At 40.0% G+C, this 26,705-nt stretch overlaps 2 protein-coding genes and 1 pseudogene across 4 annotated transcripts; 1 reads left to right on the top strand and 2 right to left on the bottom strand.

Annotated features, from left to right (window-relative positions):
• Positions 1-641: 641 nt before the first annotated feature.
• echs1 (enoyl CoA hydratase, short chain, 1, mitochondrial) lies at positions 642-4,775 on the bottom strand. The gene is made up of 8 exons (XM_036547026.1): positions 4,625-4,775; positions 3,678-3,875; positions 3,260-3,387; positions 2,694-2,793; positions 1,946-2,050; positions 1,547-1,666; positions 1,040-1,107; positions 642-955 (listed from the first exon to the last, which is right to left on the bottom strand). Exons 1-8 carry the CDS (start codon positions 4,710-4,712, stop codon positions 890-892), a joined length of 873 nt encoding a protein of 290 aa, XP_036402919.1. The 5' UTR covers positions 4,713-4,775; the 3' UTR covers positions 642-889.
• Positions 4,776-4,868: 93 nt separating this feature from the next.
• LOC118790116 (serine/threonine-protein kinase Chk2-like) lies at positions 4,869-20,141 on the top strand. Of its 3 annotated transcripts, none has more exons than XM_036546948.1 (15): positions 4,869-4,938; positions 8,702-8,945; positions 10,321-10,445; positions 10,692-10,824; positions 11,277-11,367; positions 11,481-11,577; positions 11,694-11,747; positions 12,149-12,213; positions 13,821-13,920; positions 15,476-15,562; positions 15,806-15,969; positions 16,779-16,894; positions 17,250-17,335; positions 19,757-19,822; positions 19,962-20,141. In XM_036546948.1, exons 2-15 carry the CDS (start codon positions 8,714-8,716, stop codon positions 20,049-20,051), a joined length of 1,506 nt encoding a protein of 501 aa, XP_036402841.1. In that variant the 5' UTR covers positions 4,869-4,938; positions 8,702-8,713; the 3' UTR covers positions 20,052-20,141. The 3 variants fall into 3 exon arrangements, with proteins under 3 accessions (XP_036402841.1, XP_036402840.1, XP_036402839.1); XM_036546947.1 differs by lacking the exon at positions 4,869-4,938 and adding an exon at positions 7,451-7,514; XM_036546946.1 differs by lacking the exon at positions 4,869-4,938 and adding an exon at positions 7,559-7,641.
• Positions 20,142-20,483: 342 nt separating this feature from the next.
• Positions 20,484-22,424, bottom strand: LOC118790394 (annotated as a pseudogene).
• Positions 22,425-26,705: the final 4,281 nt, after the last annotated feature.

A 26,705-nucleotide genomic window follows, 5' to 3' on the forward strand; every position in this document is an offset into this window, starting at 1 on the left:
AAAACCTAAAGAATAGGTTCTGGTATTGCAAGTACTTACAAGGACAGAGGATGTACTCCTCTCTAATTACTGTGTAACCCAACCAACTTCACTGTAAAGGAAAGTCAATGGTAGTAAAATGCTGTACCACATTTACCATTTAAACACAAATGGCTGAGAATGTTCTTACCATTTCATTGGCCAGAAGTCAATAGCCGTTTGGACTTGACCATTCAGCTGTTTATCGCAATAAACCTGCTTAAAGAACGTCCAAAGCCCATTCTGACAGCTTAACAGGACAGGTAAATACCAAATTACATGACATCATCTGTAATATTTGCATTAGCATCTGGTCTACCCGATGCAAAACAATCTTTAATCAGTATGCCTTCAGCACCCATTTGAAAGGTGGTCTGTTTAATTTTTGGAATACACATACTGAAATATCAGGCAGTAAAAACATTTATTCCATATTTAATCACTGCCTACCAAGGATTCAAGTGATTCTTCATAGGGGGAATAAAACATGTAGATACTGTCCCTGCTACTGAACACCTGTAACATCAAATAAATAAGCAAAAAGTGTGCAGATGTGCAAACAATTACAGTTTTATTCAAAAGATACACATGGATTTTTTTCATAAAATGTTATTTTAGCCTGCCAGTAAAAACAAACCAAAACATAAATCAATGATGACAATATTTAATGTTTTACCATATAGTGCTAAGTCTGACTTGAGTATGGTTTGGGTAACATGGATATCTATCAGGTTTGAAAATATCCCATACAACCAAGAAGGAAGAAGTGGTATGAAACCACAAGGCAATACTGAAGCTCAAGAATCATTTGACTCAGAACCTATGTAACTGTTCTTTCAGAGTTATCCAGGTTTGAATTCACACTCCTCCATTACTTGTCCTGGAAATCAGCCTTCCTCTTCTCTACAAATGCAGTCATTCCCTCCTTTCTGTCATCCTAAGGAAGAGGAGAAACAGCCGACAATAAGAGCATGAACAAAATTGTGCAGATCTAAACTAATATCTGAGAAAGACTACTCACAGTGGCAAACGTTGCGTGGAATAATCTCTTTTCAAGGCGATTTCCCTCAGCCAGTGTCAACTCAAAAGCTGAAATTAAAGTATGTCACAAAGATGTGTTCACAAAGTCATACTTTTGGAATACATACCCCATGACAGTAAATGATTTGATGTATATGTTTTGTAAATGTATACTTTTAAGAAAACTAGTTCTAGAAAAGAAATCTGTTACAGGCCTACTGAATTAACTCTTTAATGACTGCAGCACAATCATGATGTGTAATTATACACAAGTATACTACTGACCCTTATCTGTGACACGTCTGCATAAATTCAAGTTGAGTATGTTTAGATGAATAAAACATAAAAATATAACATGTTACAAGTATAATGCACATTTAATATTATTTTGCAAAAATTGTTACTTAGACTTTTTTTTTTACCAGTTTCAGAAAAGCAGTGAATGCAATTACACAAAATCTGCCAGAAAAACGTTTTAACTTTTAAAAACCAGATTTGGTGTACATACCTGCATTGACAGCTTCTTTTGCCATTGCAGAAACCAGCTTAGAGTTGCCAGCAATTTTCTCTCCACATCTGATTGCTTCTTGTACCACCTGGTCCACAGGATATATTTTACTCACAAGCCCTATAAGAGAAATCATATCAGGTGGCTGATACAGCTTCAATTGTTTGCAGTACAGCAAATTTTATTAAAAGGGCATTGAAAATGTATGTGTGTTAGACATCAAATTGGGCTGGCTTTACAACAATGAAAATAACAAAAAATGTCACCAAGTTGCAACACAAACATTCCTAATCTCAAATATGCATACACTTTAGTGGCTGTTTTCCAACCATCCTGTCACCTGCCCTTGGTTTATTTTTCATAAGCAGCAAACCATGTGTGCACATATGAAATACCAACCTGACTGTTTGGCTTCTTGGGCAGAGATTCGATCCCCTGTCAGTACCATCTCCATAGCAAGGGACTTCCCGACTGCCCTTGTTAGTCTCTGAGTTCCACCAGCACCTAGAACCCAGGAGCTCTGTCAGTCCCTACACAGTGAGCATGCTTTATGTTCAGCAGCACATTAATATCACATCAACTTCACTCAAAATAATTATATCTGTTACATAATACATTACTTGCATAAATACTGCAAATAATTCCTTTCCTGAAATTCTGAAATGAATTATGCCTGACCACTTACAGGACACAACATATGCTGACACAACCTTAGGCCTTCATTAAAACTAAGCTCCCTAATTAATGCCCTCTAGTGGCCATTATGATACTATTTCCATGCGGAGATGCCTTATATAGTCCCGCATGCTGACTATTATCAGCCTTTGCACATTCATGTCATGTTTTTTACTTCACTGCCCATGTAGAAACTGGGTGATATTATTTTTGATTTTTTTTAAAATGTACTTTCAATTCTCCTTTGTCCCAATTGATTTGAGGGAGAAAAGCATCACTGCTACTACACAGAAAAAAATATTGTATGCACCTGCCAGTACCACAGAAAATAAGTCTATATAATTTGTGTGCTTTGTCTACACATACTAATGTGAAAATATAATTATATCATAACATACACCATATGGTAGCATAATGGTACTTTAACCCCCATAGACCATGAACTGCTTCTAGAAATGAGCAAAGTTTTCACCTGGGATAGTTCCAAGTAGGATTTCTGGCTGTCCAAACTGTGCCTTCTCCCCAGCATAAATAATGTCACACATCATGGCTAATTCACATCCTCCGCCAAGCTGTTGAGCAGAGGGCAAAATCAGGGAGAATAAAAGTGTTGGGTTTTTAACAGGATCCTTTACGATGACCTAACAGAGGAGGTCTATCCGGTCCCTGGAGGGCTATAGCATCTTTCCTTCTAATCTCATTCAAACAACCAACAGGCATGGTCATCTGGATCAATGTCCATACAGGATTATAATAATTTGGGGCTCTGGTTTCATCCAAAATGTTATGAAAAGTATGTTCAACAAGTTCAACATGCCTCACTGCAGGAGGCTTAATGTTGTCACCCTATCAATGATGGCCATGCCATTAGATGGAATGTGGGCCTCCAGGAAGCTAAGTATTACTGAAACAGAAACAAAGCAACACTACACTTGAATAAGACTATGCTGTGATTGTGTTGTCTCTACAATGGCATATCTGTTACTCTTAAAAGCACAAAAAGTAAATCATTAAAAATTCCCTTTGCATAATACCTACAGCGAATCCATTCACAGCGGCTATGACAGGTTTTTTCACAGTTGAAATCCGATTCCAGTGTGCAAGGAAGTTTCCACCATAGCACTCCTGAAACGTTCTGTTCTGCATCTCTTTTATGTCTGCTCCAGCTGAAAGAGACCCACCCCCATGTTTAACAGACATTCTTCAGTGTGTTTATAACTAAAAGCAAGTGCACACGTTAAAAATACACTTCATACTGTTAGGTCTGCAAAGTCTACAAAATTACACAGATGCAATAGTAAAGCCTAACCAGCACAAGACAATGTTCAGAGCCAACAAAGCAGCCCTATTCTGATGTAATACATACAAGAAGAAAAAAAATATTAATATTATCAGCTGTTTTTGTGTCTTGTTTAATTATGTGCACATTTAAAGTTTAAAACGTGAATATCCTCACCTGCAAAGGCTCTCTCACTGCCGGTGATGACAATAGCCCCGACCTCTCTGTCAGCTTCAAATGCATCTAGGGCCTGACCAACTTCCGTCATCAGACTGTCGCAGAGAGCATTGAGGGCTTTGGGTCGGTTCAACTGAATGAACCCCACATTCTGTTTTTCTCCCTTCTTGTCCACCAGAATGTGCTGATACTGACCACCTGACAAAAGGTAATATTTGCATAATTTTATATATATATATATATATATATATATATATATATATATAGCACATCCATCAACAGACATGCAGCCAATATGCATAACCAATTGGTAGAGAGTTTCAACCAGGCTGCTCAGAAGCTGTGGTTCAAGGTCCCGTGGCTATAAACTTTCATAACTGGCCATTTGGAACAGCAAATAGCAGTAAAGCCTCTAGATAAATTCCCCCATGTAGGTATATGGATAGTTGCATGAGCCTCTTTAGCCTACTTATAAACAGCAAGATTTGGTTAAACCGTATTTGCGGTCTAATTTTCTAAAGAAAACTGTCAACCGAATGCACTTGTTTGTACGTAGGCACTAAGCAGTGGTCAGCAGGCCTTATGACCGCATTCAGCCAACGATTCGTCCGTCATCCCGACCGCAGATAAATGCGTGACATGACCACCAACAAAAATAAACGTAGCTAAGTGTAGTAGACCAATTAAGTGAACACCATGCAAATAACAGCACAAATAAAACAGTCTCCAATGCATGGCCACAAGGTCCACTTGAGAGCTGCCCGCTACTCAATGAAATTGCATTGCAAAAATCAAGACTGCAATTTACTCATGAAGACACTGTATTTTACCCAGATACACCGTAAAAACACAAAGTTGGTTCAACAGCGGCGCACCGTTCATGACGCTTATGTCATTGCCCCACTCCAACACCTTGCTGGCCAAACTGCACAGCAAGACATACGTACCTGCGCTACACTGCCGTGCAGCTGTCAGTGTGTATGTTAGTGCTCTCGTTGGTTTTAGAAAGATAGCAGACCTGCAAAACATCGCCATTTTGCCAATACTATTCACAAGTACACATGCAACGAGGGCGAGCTGATGATCTTGACTGAAACATACAACACTGCCTGAAAGAAACAACAACTCTCGCGATATTTCCCGTCCAATGAAAGGTCCTGGAACAGTAGGAGGACTCCAGCTGTCCAATACCATCGATTCAAGTCGTACGAAGGCGGTCATTAGTGCCGTCAGTGTTGATCCTGCCTGAATAAGTTTATCGGTAAGTGCTGATTTAGGAACATGTTCCCCAATCATCCGCTCAAACATTATCCTTTATTGACTAACATCATAACATCCTGCATTATCACTAACGGACAGCTACTGCTTGGAGCTGTAAAATAGTAGGCAATACTAGTGTCAATACATAACTTTTTTAGATGATTATTTTACATCGAAAATTTTCCCAATGATTAACGTGCACTGAACGTCCAGCTGACGTCACAATAAGAGTGCTACAGCTGCGACAGACTGCCTCTGAAGTGAAGCTTGTAATTACGGTTGCTACCTCTCACTTAAGAAATGTTTTTACGAGATGTTTTTATTAACAGTAGACCTGAACATGCAAGCAAGATAACCGGCTGAACACAGAATTCCCTAGATGGCAACTGCATTACCTTTGTTAGAATCAATTCAATAGCAAGCTAGCACGGTGGCTGCCTAAAGGTGTAAAGTCGCTTTAAGTAGCTGGCTAGTGAGGTAACCCCCCCCCCCCCCCCCATTTTTATGTGTAGCTGCATAAGAATGTGATTATGTAGGTAGTCTGCGAGTTAGTTAACCAGTTAGCTGGCTAACACTGAATAATGAATGTTCTCTGTTTTCACAAATATGATCTGAGAATTTCGCCTTACCCGGCTGAGAATTGGTTAGGCCATTTAAAAGATCCATTTCAGTATTAGCTATATCACTACAGGTAAACATATTTGTCAGGTCTCATGTTTCTCATATTGTTCTGATATTCTCAAATATCATCTTATGTGACATTTTGAACTATGTGCAAGGTATATTGAACATTTTTTACGAAGCTATACGATAATACTATACTATAATTGTAGTATAACTTTGTGATGTTTACATTTGCGGTGACTGAAGTCTCGTAAAACATAACTGCAGTATTTACAAATGTATCCATATTAACTATCCAACATTTCGTTGTTTACGTTTGTGATTACTATCAAAATCTCGGATCCACGGCTTGCCTCGCACGTGTTCAAATCCTAGCGACGCCCCTGCCACACAACGAGAATAGAAAGACTTTTTTCAAAAGCACAGGAGTAATTCCAACTACTGCTCATTTGTGTCGATTGTACGTGTCCAGTGAGCTTGGGGAACATGTGAACAATACATAAAATAAGCGTTAGAATTATTTAAAACTGCATGCTCTTTTCTTGAAGGCAGTGCACAGTCAGCCAGGCCACACTTAGAATTCAGAGGTTCCCTTTGAATGTAGCGCAGCAAATACACAAGCTTTAGCGCAATGTATAGGTCGCATAGAATGTCGCTTCAATTTTTATTTGTCCAAAGACGTTAATATGGGAAATGTGTGCTGTTACTAAGTGAAGTGAGGCTGTTCAAGGCCAGAGTAATCGTTGAGAACATACAAGAGTGACGAGTCGCCAAATGAAGACACTTTTCGAGCATATTGTAAAAAGGAATCGTTTGACTGTCTTGCCAGCCCAAAAGTTGTGATGTTGTCTCGAAGCATCCTCTGGTGACCAGTGCGCCTTTAATGTTGAAAGTGAACACTGTATCCAAGATCGTGCTACAATAAATTCGGGGCAGCACATTTCGAAGGCACTATGTATTCGCAAGTAATGTGTTTGAATTTAGGACCCGCGGGATGTGCAACTGCACCTTAACGTGTTCAGTGGCTGCTTATCAATTAGCTTGCCGTTTCCTGCTTCTAATTGGAGAGATAGCGACATACAGCGATTGACAGTGCGATTTAGTGAGTGATAGGCTAGATATAAGGTTAGTGATACATATTGATTGCTAGGCCAGATTAAGATGGAGAATCCACGTAAGAGATCCCAATCTCTGGTGTGGGATCATTTCCACTTGGAAACCCCAAATGAAGTGAGGTGTAGCCTATGATTTCCTAAATGTCATGTCTTACACATGAAAGTGAAATACCAAGCAACTGAAATAGCCTCACAGATGTTAATAAACACACTGCTCATTACAGTCCCAATTTGCTGTCTCTGACAACACGAAAGCTTTTGTTTCTTTGTTTGTTGTATGGTGACTTCTAAATATGTATTGATCATATGTATTGATAGCCTGGCATAACCCACCAGAATGATAAGTAGTTTAGAATTTGTCAACGCTTGTCTGAGTCGTTGTTTCACAGAATAGCATTATCAAGATGTGAAGATCGCAAAAGTAGCCAGTAGGCGTCACCGTGGAGATTCGAAACCTCGAAACAATTTCCGGCACAATTGCTTCAAACGTTTCAGTGTTTCACAAAGCCTCGCTTCGCCCACCACTACCTCTAATGTCAAATTTCGATGTCACACTTCCTTGACTTTTTTCAGGGGAGGTTAAAGTTCAAACAGGAAGTTTTGTTATCATTGCCGGGGTGCCGTATAGGCGAAAAAAACGCTTGTATAAAGAACACTAACTTGTCTTTTAAAGTTATATTTATGGCTAAGTCGTTATACATAAAGAATGTACTATTTTCATTATTACTGTTTTAACTGACTCCATTGGTTTTCTCAGCACGATGCGCAGTAAATCAGTACGCACACATTCATTACGACTACGTTTACCACAAGGCTATTTTATGGATGCTATTTTGAGGTTAGTGATTGGTTGGTTTTGTTATACGTCTTTTGAATGTTGATATGAGCGGTGCAGCTGAATTGATTGGAGCGAAAAATCGGCGAATTTCGACACGTGTTTGTTATCGATTGACCTGGAAAATCAAGTGAGTTTATCAATATCGGCTGGAATGTGAGTCTAGGTGTTAGCCCCGTGCCCTGTCAGTTCTATTCTAGAATGCTAAGGAAATGTAGCCACAGCGAATTTCCGAATGGTCAGCGTGGTTCCTGTGCACGCTTGATTAGCTAATTTGACTAGTTGCATAGGATTTTTGGGCTATGTAGGTAGGTTGTTAAGTTAGCCAACAACTAGTCTGCATCGGAAGATAGATGTCATGCACTAGCTCGTCAGGTACCTAGATTCATGATCATTTCGTAACATCCTAGCTAGAAATTGCACCAGTGGCATCTAATATAAGCTATCTTGCAACCGATACCTTGTGTGATTTATCAAAAATGAAATTGCCCCCAGACATAGGAAAATGGGACTTTCCATCTCATTCTGTGGTTGTACGAGTAACAAGCTGGCATACCTCTTCCAAGTCTGTATAGCTAGTCAGCTAACTTCATGTTTAGCTGTCTGTTTGTTGCTATTGACAGCTGTTGTGTTAGTATTACGCTGGACGTTTGTCACCATAGCTGTGACACCGTATCAAAACGAATTTTGCTAAATATTCAGAACGCGTTTTGCTATTAACATGGACATGCCTGATATACTAGTTAGCTAGATGAACTGGAATTTACAACAATAACAAAACTGCATTATGTAAAATTGTAATTATTTGAATGCATTCGCATTTAGTTACTAGAAGTTTATATTATGTAACAACGCAGGCCTGATTTTCTTATGAGTGTCACAGCCTATCCGTGGTTAACAAGCAATCAGTTTTTAGTATGAAAGATGCGAATAACTGCAGGAGATTGCTTGGTTTATAGTATGAAAGTAAATCAGGATGTGGCTCTGTCTGTGAACGCAAGATAAGGCTACTGAATCACTTTCTTTACAATCTTGAAGGGATGGCCAAAAAGGGACTTTGAATGCAGTGAACTGTTTCCTGGAGTGTAAACTCCACGTTTGATATTAGGAGATAAAATACAATGATTCACTTAGGCCCCAAGCCTAATTACAGGGAGCCACCAACTGTGTGCTGTGTGTATCATTTCCAGGGCAGCTGCACCATGTCCCAGGAGCCTGACTCCAGCCAATCCCAGGCTCCGACACAGTCACAGAGCAGCTCCAGCTCTTCCTCCGCCCCAGCATCCGCCAGCCAGTCCTCCTCCTCCTCAGGCTCTGGGACACTTAGTTCTGTGGACACTGCTCCAGTGCGGGACCTGGCTTCCATACCGGAGGAGCCAGAGGTACAGCCCTGGGGGCGTCTCCTTCCCATGGAAAGGGGATTCAAAATACACAGTGAGTGGGCTCTCATCCTGATCTGAATCTTTATAGAGGTTGGGGCAGTGGTATGTGAGGGTGTGTGTCAGGATGTAGGCTGGAACTAGTGGTATGTGCAAGGTAAGAAGGCCGAGAGCATTCTGGGAGGGTAGACCAAGAGAGTAGCCCTGGACTGGCCAAGGAGGCAATATTGCATTAGCAGGAAATACTACTGGTGGGTGTTTAAAATGGAACAGGTGAGGGAAGAGATGTGTCTTGGCCAGTTATTTGGGGGAACAGGCTGTGAGGAAGGGATAGACTGATCTTAAGAACACTGTTTACAGCCACTTGTTTACAAGCCCAAACACTGAAGATGATAAATTAATTACCACTTATTATGCACAAATGTCAGCAGTGTTTAGATCCAACATTGTCACATGTTGAAATCAGTCTTACTGTTTATAACCACAGACAGTGTGGACATGTATGAAGTGTTGTGCAGGGGGATGCTGGCAACAAGCCTTGGATAATGTCCTGATATACCTGTAACCTGTAGGTTGCATTTTCAGACACAAATGCAGTCACATTATTAAAATCGATTTTGAGATCTTGTAAGCATTTCTTGATGCCATCTGCAACCGAGGAATGGTTGAAAAGTACACGGTCAGTAACAATGAGTTTCAGTTTATTAGAGACTGATTTTCCTTGGAGAACAAATAAAATATGTAGAACATAATGGTATTTTCTGGTCTTTAATGGTATTATTTGTTGAATCCTCCATAACTAACTAGAGATACACTGTTATGTTTCAGTAAGTTCTTAATTTGTTTTTATTGCTCCACTGTTTGACATTCTTGCTCAAAAATGAAAGAAATTTTTAATTGTGAAGTTTTGTCCTTCATCACTTGCATAGGTAAGCAACTTATTATTTCAGTATCAAATATAGTATCACAAGAAAGACAGCATGATACTGATATGGTAACCAGTCATTATAGCAGTGAAGTCTGACTCTAAAAAGATGCTTATTGTTGAAAGGTTTGAACTGACTGGATGTGCAGACATTTTTTATGTGGTCATGATGACCTTTAACAAGGATTAATAAGGATGTGGCTAATGACTCATATTCCTGAAGAATAACTTTGCAATATCATCCCACTGTCTTTCATAGACTGATCACAGTGTTTCTATAGGCAGGTATGGCATTATCAATTACATCAATTATAGTAAAAATGGACACCAAAAGAGCTAAAAACGTTGTAGAGGGTGACAACAAGCAAGACTGCTGTGGCATTGAGTCCATTTAACTTACCAGTGGCAAGTGGATATGTGATATTGAAGGTTGTGTTGTTCAGCAATGTTATATTAGCCACTCTTGTCCATATGTGAGAACTCCCATCATTTTGTGCTTTTCCAGATTGCACAGAGGACGAGTACTGGTTTGGACGGGACCGGACATGTCATTACTGTTTCAATGATCCTATTTTAAGAGCATCTGAAAAGTTTACCACTTACAGTAAGAAACACTTCAGAATCTTCAGGGTAGGTCATGCTATTTTTTAATCAAAGTGGAATTTAGGTAGTATAGCCAATCAGGATGTTACAGAGTGCTCCTGCATTTTAACAAGAGAATTAAAAACATACAATTAAGTAGGATTTCCCTTTATTTCATCCAAATGCAATGCATCTTTTGATTCTGCTTTATTTTTTAGTTTATTGGAAGTATACCTGTTTTAACATTGTCTTAATTTTTTGAAGTTGCATTGAGTCAAGGACAATATTTTGCAGGAACAAGACATTGTCTACATTGAGGACACAAGTGGGAATGGGACCTTTGTGGATGGAATACTTGTTGGGAAGGGCAAGAAGCTTCCACTGGCTAACAATGCTGAGCTGGCTCTCACGCAGCCCCACCACAAAGGTAGGAACCACACCTGAACTGTCAGTAAAGTTATTTTGTATGGATTAATTACACCCCAGTTACATTTTAATTGTTCACAAAATGAACAGTTCTGTATTTCTCATAAACCCTCCATTGTAAAAGAGATACCACAACTCAGTGGATCTTCCACATGTGTAAATGTTTAATAGGTTTTAAAATATTTCTTTGATGTACAAGACAAAATTCACATCCAGGATGTGACCCATACTGATATTTTACAATGAATAAGAACCTTTGTTGTTTGCCATGTTTGACATACAGACATATTGAATATTAAAATCCATAAATTTTCCAGGCTTATAGAGCCTGGGGTTATCTGTAGCATTTATGACATAAATAGGTTTCTTTCTGATTTATCTGATTTATTCTGATTTTACCATGTCAAGGATTAACCAGAGAATACCCGGTTTGGCATTGTTTCTTTCCTACAGTGTTTGTGTTTATTGATCTCATGGTGGCTGAACAGTCAAATCTCCCCAGAGAGTTCACAGACAAGTACCTGATTTCTAGAAAGATTGGCGCGTGAGTAGATTATCAATCAATAGATTATGTCAAATAGGTCACTGCACCTTTCTCCCCTTTATGTGAAATGAGACATTTTTCAGTATCTATTTTATTGTGTTGTTCTGTTCCAGAGGCGTTTGTGGTGAAGTTAAACTGGCATTCGAAAGAGCAACATGCAAAAAGGTAGCCGTGAAGACAATAAATAAGAATGACTTCCCATGCACCGGAGTAAGTGCAAGGAATATAACATTATTTTTTCCCCTTTTTTGTTATGCAGTGTCTGATTATTAAATGACAAAGGCCATCCCAGCCAAATACAAATAATGTCTTCTCTCTCAAACTAGACTGCCGCACGAAATGCAGAGAGAGAAATTGAAATTCTGAAAAAAGTAGACCATGTACGTAAGTATTTTGAATCGTAATCATTCTAATTCAGTGGGAGGGATTATAGCCAACACTGTTCAAGGTGCTAGTTCTATCCCTCTTTTAAGCATTTCACAATGTTTTCATATATGTACATTTCAAAAATATTACTCCAAAGATATTGTTTGTGGCTGAATTTTGATAATACTCCGTTTTAACCAGAGCATGACAAGAAAAGTGTTATATGTTGGAATCCTCACATACCCCCATTTTATCTATATGTATAATACATAAAGACAGCTGCCGATCCACGGCTGCTTAACAGCAATCCACATTTAAGTGGATATACACAATCACATGTTTTATGTAGTTGTTGATTATTTCTCTGACAGCATGTGCTTTTATAAAGCTGCCTCATTTTTTCTCAACTCTGCAGCCTTGTTTGATCAAGACAGAGGACTTTTTCCAAACGGATGAATCCTATTACATTGTATTAGAACTGTAAGTAATGCATTTTAAACAATTCTGTGCATGACTTCATTCCCCGCTGTTGAATATAACCACTTGATCAGACATAAGATTAATTGCATAAATATGATGGTGTACAGATATCATAATAGCACAGAGAGCAGAATTTCCCTCAACAGAGGTATAGTTAAAAGGTGGACTTAATATTTAAAGACATTTCTCGTTTAATATATGTTCCACTGCAGTAGCCAACCCAAAAAATATTAAGTCTATTCATATTGAAAATTAAAAAGCACTGTGGAAAAAGTCTGTACATTTGTCCCTGACATTGGTGGTAGCAGCTTCTCAGTGAAGAAAGTTGGAGAATGGAAACTTTAATAATACATGTATGTTGTTGTTCTAATAAACAGATCATGTAGGGGTGGGAGGTATACCACCTGCCAAATTATGGGTTAGCAGGGTATACCCCATACCCATACAGCACTAAGAGTTAGTTTTTGGGTTGTCCTTCATAAATAACCACCATGATCCTGACCTCTGACTCCTTATAAACATTTACTTCTGTACCATCAAACCTAATCTAAATACAGAGAATTTGGATAAAACTTAATTGGCCACTTACTAAATTTCTGTTTTCTTTACCTTTTTTCCCTTTTTCCTCTTGCCTAATTATCATAATAATAAATTCTTAATAATAATAATACTTATCACCAATGGTTTTTCTCATTTTGATAACCATATTCAGCCTGTACATGTCAATTGTTCATTGTAGCCAACTGCAGTTTAGGTGCCACCATTATTGGTAACACTATAGGCACAGCCTGTAGCCACAGATTAGGGCTGGGCGGTATAGCCATCACGATACATCGAATAGCTATTTTTAGCACAATAACATCTATCCCCGGCACGTGGCGTTATATTTCTTCCCGTATTTTTTTCCCTTTAGTCATACCTGATGCGGGAGCACACCTCCAGTTTTCCGAGGCCATGTGAAATGCTTCCGGGGGAAAAAACGCCACTCGTGTCTATTCAGTGTTGATATCACAGCAACAGCACTATGCTGCTTCTATGTGGTGGATAGAAACACATGGCTACAAAGATAAAGAGTGGAAACATATGCTTGTGTTTTTCACAGCTAATAGGAAAGTTAACCAACATATAGATACAAGTGATATTTTTCTGCCCCAGAAGCATTTCACGGAACCTTGGAGGTGTGCTCCCGCATCAGGTACGACTAAAGGGAAAAAAATACGGGAAGAAACCTAACGCCAAATGTCGGGGATAGTAATAATTAAAGTACTGATTTTGAACTTGCACATTCATCATGGCTTACAAAGCTGATTTGAAATCAAAGCATGTCCTCCTGGAATTGGCTAATTTAAATTTGTAAGGCCACTCTTAGACAAACAAGTAACAGACAGCTGTGGAATCTGTACCTGATTGTTAGGTGGACTTCTCTGCATCTCCGCTGTGACTTAGGTGTGACCAGTGAGGCAGTGACATCAGTGCTTTGATGTATGTATAATGAGATATGCATAAGTCAATTCTCGTCTGCTCAAAAATCAGCCCTAGAACTAACATTTTGACTAATGACACATGGTTTCGATGCACACATCTAATGCTCACTGTTTCTTTTTCAGCATGGAAGGCGGAGAACTGTTTGACAGAGTCAAAGCTAAAAAACAGCTTGACGAGTCAATTGCCAAGCTGTATTTTTTTCAGATGTTGCTGGCAGTAGAAGTGAGTGGATTGATGTCTTGCAGTGTCTGTTGTCCTGAAACTTGCCATATGCAGGGGTAGAGCTGGTGGGTGGGGGTGGGGGTGGGGTGTAAACCCTGAAGTTGCCTTGGGACCATGCCCAACAAGGGACCCAGGCTACAGGTTTTAGCAAGCTAAATGTATTGTATCAAAAACAAATTTCAGTGAATGCATTATCATGTTCTATTTTTTACACAGCAGCAGTTTAAAGACTCAATAATCTTCTATGTATATACCTCTCTTTGCAGATTTCATATTGAAGCTTAAAAACACATTGTGCTTGCATTTGAAGTAAATTGATGTAGATGTAGATGATGTAGTGTTGTATTTTATTTCACAATTCGCTGTTTAGTTTAACTCCGTTATAGACTGGAATTCAATATTTCCATGTATAGGTTTTGTGTTGATTATTTACTCACACCTGCAGTCACCAGGACAAAAGGATATTCCTATTATTAAAGCCTAGGAAAAGGATTTTACCATTAATAGGGAAACCATGGTTGAGGAGGCAGTCTGGGATAATATATTCAGTATATTCTGTAAGAGACCAAACCATCATCTGATTCTCTTTAAGTGTCAGGTCATACTGAACACTACTCTTAAGATTCCATACCAAACATAATTAGAAACCTAATTGCAGTCTGTGTCCTCTTGGCACCCAGGGGACATTGAAACATATGATGTGGGAGTTTCCTGGGGCTGACAAGTTTTGGAGGAGAGTGGCATCTATTTTGTCAAATTTGATAGGTGTGGATATCCCCCTTTGACCAATTCTTCTGTTACAAAATTCTTAATATTCATTACTTTACATTCATTTAGCAGACACTCTTATCCAGAGTGACTTCCAGCACAAAATAACATAAGTGTATCCGTTCAGGATGAATGAGCAACAGTGTCAGACCAGGCTTCCTTTCGCTGAGAAACGACATAAGGCCTGGCTTGCCCGTTTGACTGCCGCCAAGAAAGGGATAGCGCAGCGCTGGTTACCATCACATAAATTGTATTTTAGGAAATGGCTAACATTTTATTCAAGAAGTGGTTGTAGTGGAATTATCCATTGCCCAAATCAATAAGGCTCCAGCTTCCACTTTAGAGAAAAGCTGTGGCAGACATTAAGGACTTACTGAAAAGCTGTCCATAGAAAATAGTGAGATGCTATATATTTTAGCTGTTGCTGATGTATTGGTGATGCATTGATTATCTGTATATTGAGATCAGATATATTGATAGAAATACACACATATATACATACATAGATTACAGCTTTGTTATCATATAGGCTGTATGTGACAAGGGAGGGTGGTGTGGGGAGCCCAGCCACAGATTTTTTTCCACAGGCCTGAAAATTCCATGTTGCTCCCCTGGCCCTATGTGGCAAATGAGATTTAATACCTAGTTTAACCAAATGAAGCTTTGTGCACATTGCCATTTTTAGATCATGGCAGCAGTTGAAAAGGTACTATGCCTTGTGCCTACAGTCAGCTAGATATTGGAGAACAATTCCTTAATCTTGCACCTACTCCTTCCTCTCTCATAGTACCTTCACCGCAATGGAATCATTCACAGAGATCTAAAGCCGGAAAACATCCTCCTGGCCTCAAATGATGACATCTGCCTCATTAAGGTGAGAGTGGTGAACCCATTCTGTTTTTTCCCCTCTTTACCAGTGCATACTAACATTGTCTTAATCTGAAATTTGCCTGATAATCTCAGTTGACAGCCAAATCCCTTTCATGTGAGCTGCATACTTCTGCTGGTGGCTGTTTGCGCTTGCACACATCAGCCATTATGATGATAAAACACAACCTTGCAATGACCCAGCAGATGATTTAACCAAACATGGCAAGCCTCCCCCTCCTGTTCCCAGATCACAGACTTCAACCAGTCCAAGATTCTGGAGGAGACATCGCTGATGAGGACTCTGTGTGGCACGCCCACCTACCTGGCACCAGAGGTGTTCACAGACGCTGTCACGGTGGGCTACAGCATGGCTGTGGACTGCTGGAGCCTAGGAGTCCTCTTGTTTGTATGGTAAATTTCACAGCCAGAAATACCCGAGCACAGGCCTCGAGGACCAGGCCATTGTTGCAACTACCATTCACAACTTAACAGTTCCAGTAGAAATCAGTTGATGTCTGATCTTTAAATGACTTTTAATGAAGTCACAGAATTAAGGTGAAATGAAAATAAGAAAAATTAAAATGTTCTACTTGTAAATGTGAATGAGCCCTTCTTATATGCACCCAGTTTTGGAGAAATGTTAAAATTTTCCTTTGTAATGCATAAACCCATTAATGTGCGCTTTTAAATTATTTCTAGAGCAGGTCAGTTAAGGTACACACAACCAAAATAACTATTTTTTAGATTACTTTAAATACATATATAATAGTTACTAGTTTTGTGTAGAAATGGTTAATATCTTGGTCATATAACTAGCCTGTGAGGCCAGCTGTAACCGTATTACATTATATTTAGCATGCCAGCCTAAGGAAATTAACTAGTTAACAATCTTGCAGATAATCCTGTACAGAATATTTCACATTTTGTGACTAACTCCAATATCTAATATTATTCTAATATTTTTAGGTAATAGTTAAGCTGGTCAGTTCTTTGCTGGTCAAATTTTCAAATGGAAATGTTAATATAATTTACATAATTTTGCAATCTTCGCTCAATAGAAAGCAAAACTGAATTGTTTTGATTTGATTTTTTGAAACATATCAGCCTTTCTCACAGCAACTGATGACTTTAACCTGGAGGTGTCTTCCAACAATGTTGATGCTGTCTCACAGATCGCTATGTTCAAATGTTATATACTGACTGCCTTTTTCCTATTGTAGTTTAGGAGGGTATCCCCCATTTTACACAGAGGGGACTGACATGACCGTAAAGGAGCAGATCACTCAGGGATATTACAGGTTTATCCCTTCAAAATGGGAGGGGATATCAGACGAAGGTACAGTCACAGTCCCTCCTCACAGAATGTTACCATGTGGATCATGTTATTGGATATTCTTAAAGCTGAATTGTTTGTGCTGTACATGAGACCAGAGAAACGGGGACAAGATCTTATATTCATATTTACATTTACACTCATTTATTTTGCAGACGTTTTTATCCAAAGTGACTTACAAGTGAAGCAGAGTACAACACAAGCAAAAAACTATAATTAAGCCATTTACCTTAAAGTTTTTCCTACGGATATAGCCCTGTTCAAATTGGAAAGCCTTTATCAGGCTAATTTGATCCCCTTCCCCCACTAAGTCTCTTAGACCTCAAGGCAGATCTACTTCCTGTTTCCTTTTCCTCAGCCAAAGATCTTGTTAAGAAGCTTCTCGTGGTGGACCCCAAAAAGAGACTGAGCATTGAGGAGGCACTGCAGCATCCATGGATGCAGGTAGGAACTTCAACCCCTGGAGGCTGCTTTAATGTAAAATCCAGCATTGTACGCAATGCAGTGTTCTGTAAATCAGACAAAATGAGATTCCTGCATTACTAAAAGATATAGTATCTTCTCCTAGCAAAAAAAAAAATATATGTCAAGCAAGCAAGTAAAATAATTGGTAGTTATTAAATATCCACAACTACCAGATCTCTACCACCAGGTATTATCGAAGAAATCACTATATCTTCTGAATGACCCTACACCACTTAATCATTCCCTTGAAATATTTTCCTTGGGTTAGCAGTTTACAGTTTTCCTTGCATGAAAAATTGCATTGCATCTGCAATATTCATCCTATGAAAAGAAGTAAAGATATGAATATGCCTGTGTGTAATGGTAACAGTTCAGATTGAGGACTAATGTTTATTTATTATGTGCGTACATTTATACTGAGCCACACTGTAAGCCAATATATATGCCAAGGCAAATTTCCATTTAATGTATTATTAACTGGCCAATAAAGTTTTCAGAGTTGAAACTTCTCCCCACACTCTGATACCATTTTTAAATATCAGCCTTCTCTACCCAGTACATGGTTGGACGTGGGCAGGCAGACTGCCAACATGTTCAGTACACGGGCTGCCATGAGCTGTTCACAAGTACAATGTAGTAAGATAATAATATGGCTTACTCAGCTGTCTCTTGTCCCTAATAAAGTTGGACTTTACTCTCCGTAAATCTTCATGTGATCAGGATCAGCATTGTATACTCTTTTTAAAGTGGGGGGAAAAAAGTCATTTTGCACTTTGTTTATGTATAGCAGCAGCAATTGCAATTATTCAGTTCATATTCTTAATGTTCAGGCACTAAAATAACTGCACCAGGTTGGATGGCATTAAACAAACCATAGTGCATCTGAGAGGTTTATCAAAAATAACATCAGAGAGGCCCTCCCCTGACTTTAGCTTTTACAAAACCTCAAATACACTGTTAGTTAAAACATCAAATGAGGTATTGTAAACCACAACAGATTTGGAAGACTATGGAATCTGAAACATGACAATGAGCTTAATGTTATTTTCTGAAATGCATCTACTAGCCAGTCTGAAGTGCTGGAACTGTGTGTTGTCATAACAGCAGAAGATTCATGTGTGTGCATACAACAGACAATCTCAGTAAGGCTAGATGATATGTAAATATATGTGTCAAGCACAGAGAGAGAGAGTACAACTTAAATGTACTTTTTAAAACTAGGAAAACAGGTGATTTGTATGCAGACAAAGCTCTTGTTTTGGAAAATAATTCTTTGGTGATCCTTTCAGAATAAACCCAGAAAGTGTTCTTGTTGTATGCAGTTCTGAGTTTCTTCACAGATGACTTTATAGTCACGTATTTTTGGAGGATGCGTCTTGAGTTATTGACCATACATATATGTAACTCACTACCTCTATGCTGTTGGGTTCCACAGATTTTCTGTCAGCCACACCCTTCTCCCTTCCAGCTGTGTACAAACTGCAGACATGCTGGACTGTAGAAATAAGAAAGAATAAGAAATAACTGCTGGACTTCAATTTTCTGTTGTACCAGGTCTCTCATATTCTGTTTCAGGATGATATTTTTTATCTTAATTATGTTACACAGTTTGTTTGGTGACACTTGGACTTATAATGAATTCACTGACAATTAATATTACTTGAGAAGGTGCAGTGACAAGCTTTGAATTTTAAAAAGCATGATAAGGTTTCCCTTGCGATTGGTCTCACCACGCACATTATGCAAAACAGCCAAGTGGATTTGCCAGTGATTTAACAATAAGAAAAATGAACAGAACAGTGTCCATTTGTTGTGTTTGTTGGAGCTTGCCTGATTTCACTATTAATGCGTTTAATTATGAAAGGAATGCATATGCAGAAAAACACAATTAGAAATGGATGAATAAAAAGACTTTAAACAGCAGGGTAACACCCAGCAGGTACTGAATATTACTGATTTTAAGATGGCACAAGGTAAGGTTACAGCAACCATGAAGCACTGTACAGAACCTTTTCATTCTCTTGGTTGCAAACAACCACAACATGTGCAAAACCTAATTATAACAAATAAAAAACAGGGCAGAACACCAAGTCGTAGCAGGGTTGCTACAATTTGAGATTTTCAGTCAAATTGAGTTATCTATATTGCATTGACTTACCAGCTGGCAGTTTGATGCCTTTCTGCTTCACATTTCCACAAATCTCAAACTTAACAAAAACATGCATTTTCTGTCACAAGATGAGCCCATTCCTGAGCAGTCTTTTTTATTTCCAAAGAAAACATTGTGGAGATTTTATTTTGGGTTTTTTATTTTTGCTTGTCTTGGCTGATCAGTAATGTCACTTTGGCTTGGGACTGGCAAGCCTGGTTAATAACATACTGCTGATTTTGTCTGCTCAGGATGAGCAGATGAAGGCCACAGCCTTTAAAGTCATGTACCCTGATGGAGCCCCTTCAGATGCGCAGGTAAAGTATTTTGAGAAACAACTCAACATCTACATTTTACATGCTTTGAGGTTTTCTTTTCTTCTTTGTTCTTGAAAAGAGTGTACTGGGAACAGTTGAGAAATGATGAATAACAACATCTTTACATCTGTATCTGTAGCCTTCTACCAGTCGCAAACGGCCACTGGAGGACAAAGATGAGCTGCCAGGGAAGAGGAGGCCAGATCCTCCGTCATTTCAGCCCAAATGAAAACTACCTCTGTGGTCATTTCATTGTTTTATTTTATTGTCTCTTTCATGTCTTGCTTGTTCAGTCACTCAAAACACTGTAACCGAAATAGCACCCTCATCAATACATTCCTGTTTGATTCTTTAAATAAATTATTAGGGTTGTACAAAGTTCTTTGATTTGAATAAAACCTCTTTATATTTCCGTCAGGTGAGTGGACTTACAATCATGGGAATATAAATCTAAGTGTGTCCTTTGTACTTGTACCTTCTTATTGATTTTTTGACATGCTAATACAGTGGACAATGAATAATCCATTAATTTGGCAGACTGTCACCCTAAAATGGCACTGAGCAAGTCAAAAATCTCTAAGCAACTATGACATCCAGAGCTGTCAAATGTACTCATTCAGAATTAGCTGAAATTTTCCAGTGTGTCATAACACATCATCGTTCAAAACATGGGGAATCCCAGCCCACACAGGCTCAGTTCTGTTCGCAGCTTCGCTCTGGACTTGTACAGCACCGCATGCGCCTCATCAAAAGAATCCTTCAGAGCTGACTGCACCCTGGTTCTCCATGTGGCAAGCTTCGGCCTTTCTTTCAGGATGTCTCTGCCGCCACCCAGGGGCTGAAAGGGGAGATGCACTTTAGTGGTGTGGCCTAAGCACAACCTCCTAAAGGTCACAGCACTTGTCAAACAGCACCTACCTGCATGAGTTCACAGACAGCCAGCAGGTCAGCCAAGGGGACATCATCGCCACAGAGGAATGGCTGCCTCTTCAGGAATATGCTCTCCAGCTTCTCCAGAGTCTTGTCCAGCTCAGAAAATGCTCTCTCCAGCTTTGCAGGGTCCGTCGGCTGACCCGTCATACGTGGCATCAGTAGCCTACCTGAGAAAAGACTTGCATCCACTTACCATTGAACTGGTCAACAACAGAGTACCGCAACAGCTGTTCCCACTGCTCTAAGCCATGCGTATTTACCTGTCCCCATAAGGGGGGGTTAAGAATGCTCATTTCATGGTAGTCTCCAAATTCAGATGACTGAGAAGGTCAGATTGAGCCCTACCTCCATGATAAAGACCTTTGCAGTGTGTGGGTGTGTGTTGGTGTGATGCCACGCCGTGTACTCGTCTACCCTTGCCCTTCTCTCTGGCTGCCGGGGGTACCAGTACTCTGGAGCATTGTAGTTGGTTGCCAAGTACTTCAATATGGCATCGCTGCAACCACACAGCAGGGTGTATGTTAACATGCATGCTCCACAAAGGGTTTGTGGAGGAACAGCACAATAGGTGCCTGTGACAAGGAATTGGACTTACATTAAGGAGGTTACAGGTTTGAATCCAGGGTGGCAAATTGCATTTACATTTACATTTATTCATTTGGCAGACGCTTTTATCCAAAGCGACTTACAAGTGAGGTACAATACAACACAAGTGAAAAACTATACAGAGTCAACAATAGAAGCACTGCATGACAAAGTTCCAAAGGTCCAGGCAAGGTACAAACTAGCAGGTAAAGCTAACGAGTGCTGTTGTGCAGACAAGGAAGATATTTAACCTAAATTGCACTATTATTAATATTAAAATGTGTAAACGGACACATACAATTCAAACAATACAAATCTATTAGTGTTGGCAAAAGCAAGTAATAAAGGGGCAAAGAATTACTCTTTCTAGTCTAGCGGCTATGTAGGATCTGTAGGACTCCTACCAAATACACTGATCTGGTAGCCAAATATAGGGATGGTGTTTTAGCCAAGCTGCTTACCTCTAAGTCAGAACAAACCCATTGTCTACCATCACAGGAACCTTATACATAGGATTGAGCTTGGTAAATTCTGGTGGTTTGTTCTCTCCTAAACGGGACACAATTCCCAATGTAACTCGTATCTGATAATCACAATTCGCTAGATTCTATTCAACTGCATATAACGAAATTTTAGTTTACACCGATACAAGTACATAAAAATTAAGGCAAAACGACTGCGAACTATGTCAAATTGTTTCCACCACTAGATGGAGATGGAAGCTCAAGCGTCAGCACAGCAATCTTGCAAGGGAAACAAGCTTGACGAATGCATCAAAAAATTTTCAGAACATTTCTAATCAATGTTTATGAAAGTGACCGCTATTCAACTTGAAATGTAAGATCGTACGATCAGCTCATTTTGTTCAGTTCTCAATCTGAGTGCTCATGTGATTGGATGTCGAGTAGGCTAGCTATACTTTGTTAGCCAAGACCAGGTCTTTCTCTCCAAGCAAAAGGGTCCACCCGAATGTGCCCCCTACAGTCTCAGGTGCGGCTGCAGGGCAAGGTTCAAATGTACTAAAGTCGACTGTCGGACATGCACGTCGGCTACGGTTTTTGCAGGGGTTTGCCACCAAATCCATGGCGATGCTTCAGGGTAATGCAGCCAGAGATCTTCTGATTTATGGGACACTCTGCTGCCGCTAATTGGTTTTGGGCTTGGTTTAACATTAATCTATCGTAACTATATGTAGCAAGGGCGAATCAACGTGGGGAAAAAAACAGGAAATTCAACCTGCAAAGGCCCCCTCCGAAACATCAGTTCGTGTATTTGCTGTAGGCTACCACTGGGTAGCCCCCCAAACCATCACACTTTTTGTATGGGAAGAACTAGCTAGTTGCTTAGCAATGTCATGGCTCAATTGCAGCAATGACAGTGGAAAGACGACAAATGGACAATGCTCAGTTGAACTTAATTGCTTTTGGATGCTGACTTTATTTTATTAAAATATATTCCTAGCAGAAACAAACGAACACGTATCATGTCAGACGTGTTTTTCAAGGTGATATCGTCACCCAGTGACGTTTCACCAGTATTGTGATGTCACGTGCAAAATTAATTTTAAAAAGTCTATTAAAAGGCGCTCCATCTGCACAGCGCATGATTTTCATCGTACTTACCATTCGAATACCATCTGTTGTTCTCAACTGCAATTTGTTGACTAACCTCCGTTACTATGGGTCAGAAATTGTGCAAAGGACGTAAAAAGAACTCCGTGACACCGCTCCAGGACGGCCAGGACTGTGCTAAGTCACTTTCTGAAGGTAACATGCTTACAAATGCTGCCTAGTGCATTTGGTAACTTAGCTTTTATGGAAGTTCACATGCGCATTAAAACATGACTATTTGGAAGTTCACATGCATATTAAAACATTACTGTATTTTTATCTACCTACGCAGTTGGGAACTCTGAAGTTGACATCCAGACTTGGTATTTCAGAGCCTCCTAATTAGCATGGCAAACATGTCTGTGTTGCTGTGAAAAGTAAAATAAACAATAAATATGGTTGTAATCTGAGTAGCCTAGTATAAATACTGCACGTTGTTCATAAGGGTCTAGGAACCTTAAATTCGTCTCCAACGCTTATTTTTTCTTAAAAACGGTAGAAGAATGAAACATTATTGCAGTTTTATCTAAACCCTGGACTTAATGCCATGTGTAATAACAAAACAATCACAGATTCTATTCAGGCTGGAAGAGGACTTAACAACCAATGTTTTTCAGTTATAGGGCTATCAGGAAGTACATGTCTCATTTTACCAGTTCCAACAAGTAAACATTTTCCATCTACAAAAGTAAAAATAGAATAGATAAATTTCAAACCAAGGTTTGAAATCTGTATAAAGACAACATAAACCATCACTATTGTTACCTGAAGTCCTGATTGTTGCCCTAATTTCTATTACTTTCAATAGCAACAGCTCTTGGGGATTAATTTTCTGTTCTTTTAAATCTAGACACTGCGTTTCTCTTTCTTGCTGCTGATGAAAGAAAGAAATTAAACCAGGGAGCAGGTTCCCACGCACCCGGACCTTCAGCATCAGCGCCCAAGGAGCAGTTGGCAGAAATCGCCACAGTAGAAACCCACCTCGGTGAGACCTCCGCTGAACGTCGCGCCATCGTCCGCTCCATCCTGGAAGCCCATAAGATCCTGGCTCCCAGACGGACAATCCTGTCGCATGGGAAGAAGGCATGCTTACGCGCTGGGGAAATCCCCAAAGCTTTTTTTGTGGGAAAAACGGAGCTGCAAGATGTTGCAGTGACTGATATAAACCAGTCACAACAAACTAAGAGTCCGTCTGTTCAGGTGAGTTTTTAGTGTAACGTTTTTCCATATTGTCTGTATAGTTAAAGAAAGGTTACGTTAAGGAACTAAACAGTATGTTGAAATTTACAGCTGCATTTCTACACAATTACAGGAAGCATCTTCAATTTAGAGTCCTTAGTTTTAATACCAATACAACATTTTACATTGCATTAACGGTCAACAGTAGGTGTGTGATAATGTGTTATGAGTCATGACATCTCAAACTTACAATAACTAATTAAGTGTGACAATGAATTTATGACATTTTTGAAGGTATGCATTGTGGGCAATTTGTGATGAGGAGGACTACTTTGTTCTTTCCAGATAATGTGTGAGATGCCTCAGGCACCTGCTCAAGCAAGAGTGAAAATTCTTGTCCTTTCCCCACAGAAAGCGAAGGCGCGTTTCAGGTTCGCGTGCCCCAAATGCTGGAAAAGGCAGCGTGTTATCGAGCCAATGACATCTTAGATGAGGTCAAAAGACTTCCAATAGCGCACCAAAGCCATCCACCATGGTCACCTCCTGCATACTCCACGTGAGTCAGCTCAGCAGAGTAGAGCGGTGGCTATAGTTCTGCTATAGTTCTACTGATCAATTATATAGCTGCCATTATATTGTAACCCTAAACTGATTGGAGTGTTAGACTTGGGAAAAGGTTCACTAGTTTATGTAACTGACACCTGTTCTGCTCTGTTTCAGATACAGGGCGATACAGCTGTGTTCTAGAAAGCCCCAGACGGGAGAGCAGGAAGTTCTGCCCCTGCTGTGGCACCTCCTCAGCTCCTGAACCACTAGAGGGCCCACTGCCACTCTGTGCAAAGCCCTGCACAGTCAGATGGAGCCCAGGCTGAAGACGTGTGCCACCTTACAGTCCCTCCATGTGGACAAAGCCCTCAACCAGCTGCTCTAGAAGATCTAAGGGCACTTTTGACATGACAAATATTATCTTCAAACAAGCAGTTTTTGATATGGCATGGATACTTGTGTTGTAGTATTGAGTGTAATGGTGCACAACGGCTCTTTTACAGTAGAGGCTGCAAGCAAGTGGTAAAAGCAACAGTTTCACTGTGCTCAAAGAATAGGACAATATGCACAACTGGTGGAGTGCAGCTGTCAAACGCTGACAGTTAATTTCCCACTGCACCCTTTGGGGTGAAACTCAAATAGGCACTATGTCAGGATGTGTCACACTTTAGTAGGACCTCTCAACAGTTTTCTCTGCACTCATCTTGATACGGTTCTTCTGTTGAGAGAAATGTGCTAAGCAAAATGGCTCTTGCCACTGTTACTCTTCATTGTCAGATGGTAGACTTGTCTTTTCTGAAAGTCATTATCACTGGCTCTGGCTGAAAAAAAAAGCTACAGTATTGGTACTTGGTTGGCCCACCTTGGCGTAGCATTTATTTGTCAACACTGAAAAAAACAGTGAAAATAAACACAATTACTGTTTCTTAGAAATAATATGTGCTTCTGAATGGACAGAATAAAAACCTGATATTTAAAAATCATTAAATCCCGCTGCGTGTCGGGGTCTTGTTCGTCCTGTCGGGATTTATTTTTCGATAATGACCGGCGGACTATACATTATCCCTTACTTATATTACATTACCTTACTGTTATGACCCTAAGTTAGCACACAGCATACAGCCTGTGACTTATCTGTTCGATGAAGGTGTCCTGGTGCGTAAATGGTCCCCGCTGTCTGGGTTGGAGTGCGAGGTGGTCACTCAAGTAGTTGTGCCTAAACAGTAGCGTCTCCAAGTGTTAAGTTTAGCCCACGACCACGGCCTGTCCGGCCATTTGGGGATCAAGAAAACTTACAATCGGGTGCTCCGATTTTTCTGGCCAGGGCTAAAAACCAATGTCATGTTTTGTCGATCGTGCCATGTTTGCTAAATAACTGGAAAACCAAACCAGGTTATTCCTACAACAGTTTGAGCATGTCATAATAGACTGTGTCGGTCCCTTGCCAAAAACCAAGACGGGTCACCAGTACCTCCTTACCATAATGTGTGCAGCCACACGTTTCCTTGAGGCCATCCCTTTGCGCACGTTAAGGACTAAGGCAGTGGTAAAAGCTTTGGTTAAGTTCTTTTCCACTTTGGGATTGCCAAAACGCATTCAAACAGATCAAGGGTCTGATTTTATGTCCAAAGTTTTCACACAGGTTATGTCGGAGTTGTCCGTTAAGCATCAGGTCTCCAGTGCTTATCACCCAGAGAGCCAGGGCGCACTGGAGAGATGGCATCAGACGTTGAAAGCCATGCTTCGTAAGTACTGTGTTGAGTCAAACAAGGAGTGGGGTGAGGGTCTGCCACTACTGCTTTTTGTGATTTGTGAAACCACACAGGAGTCTCTTGGTTTTAATCCTGCTGAGCTGGTTTTTGGGCACACTGTGCGCGGCCTGCTGCGCTTGCTGCGTGAGAGGTGGCTTACAGACCAGTTCAGCCCCGCGCACAGCATTTTAGACTATGTGAATTCATTCAGGGAGAAGCTGCACACAGCTTGCGAGTTAGCACGCAGTTCCCTTTCAGCTGTGCAGTCTAAAATGAAAC

The sequence above is a fragment of the Megalops cyprinoides genome, chromosome 15 (assembly GCF_013368585.1).
Source record: "Megalops cyprinoides isolate fMegCyp1 chromosome 15, fMegCyp1.pri, whole genome shotgun sequence".
Taxonomy (NCBI): Eukaryota; Metazoa; Chordata; class Actinopteri; order Elopiformes; family Megalopidae; genus Megalops; species Megalops cyprinoides.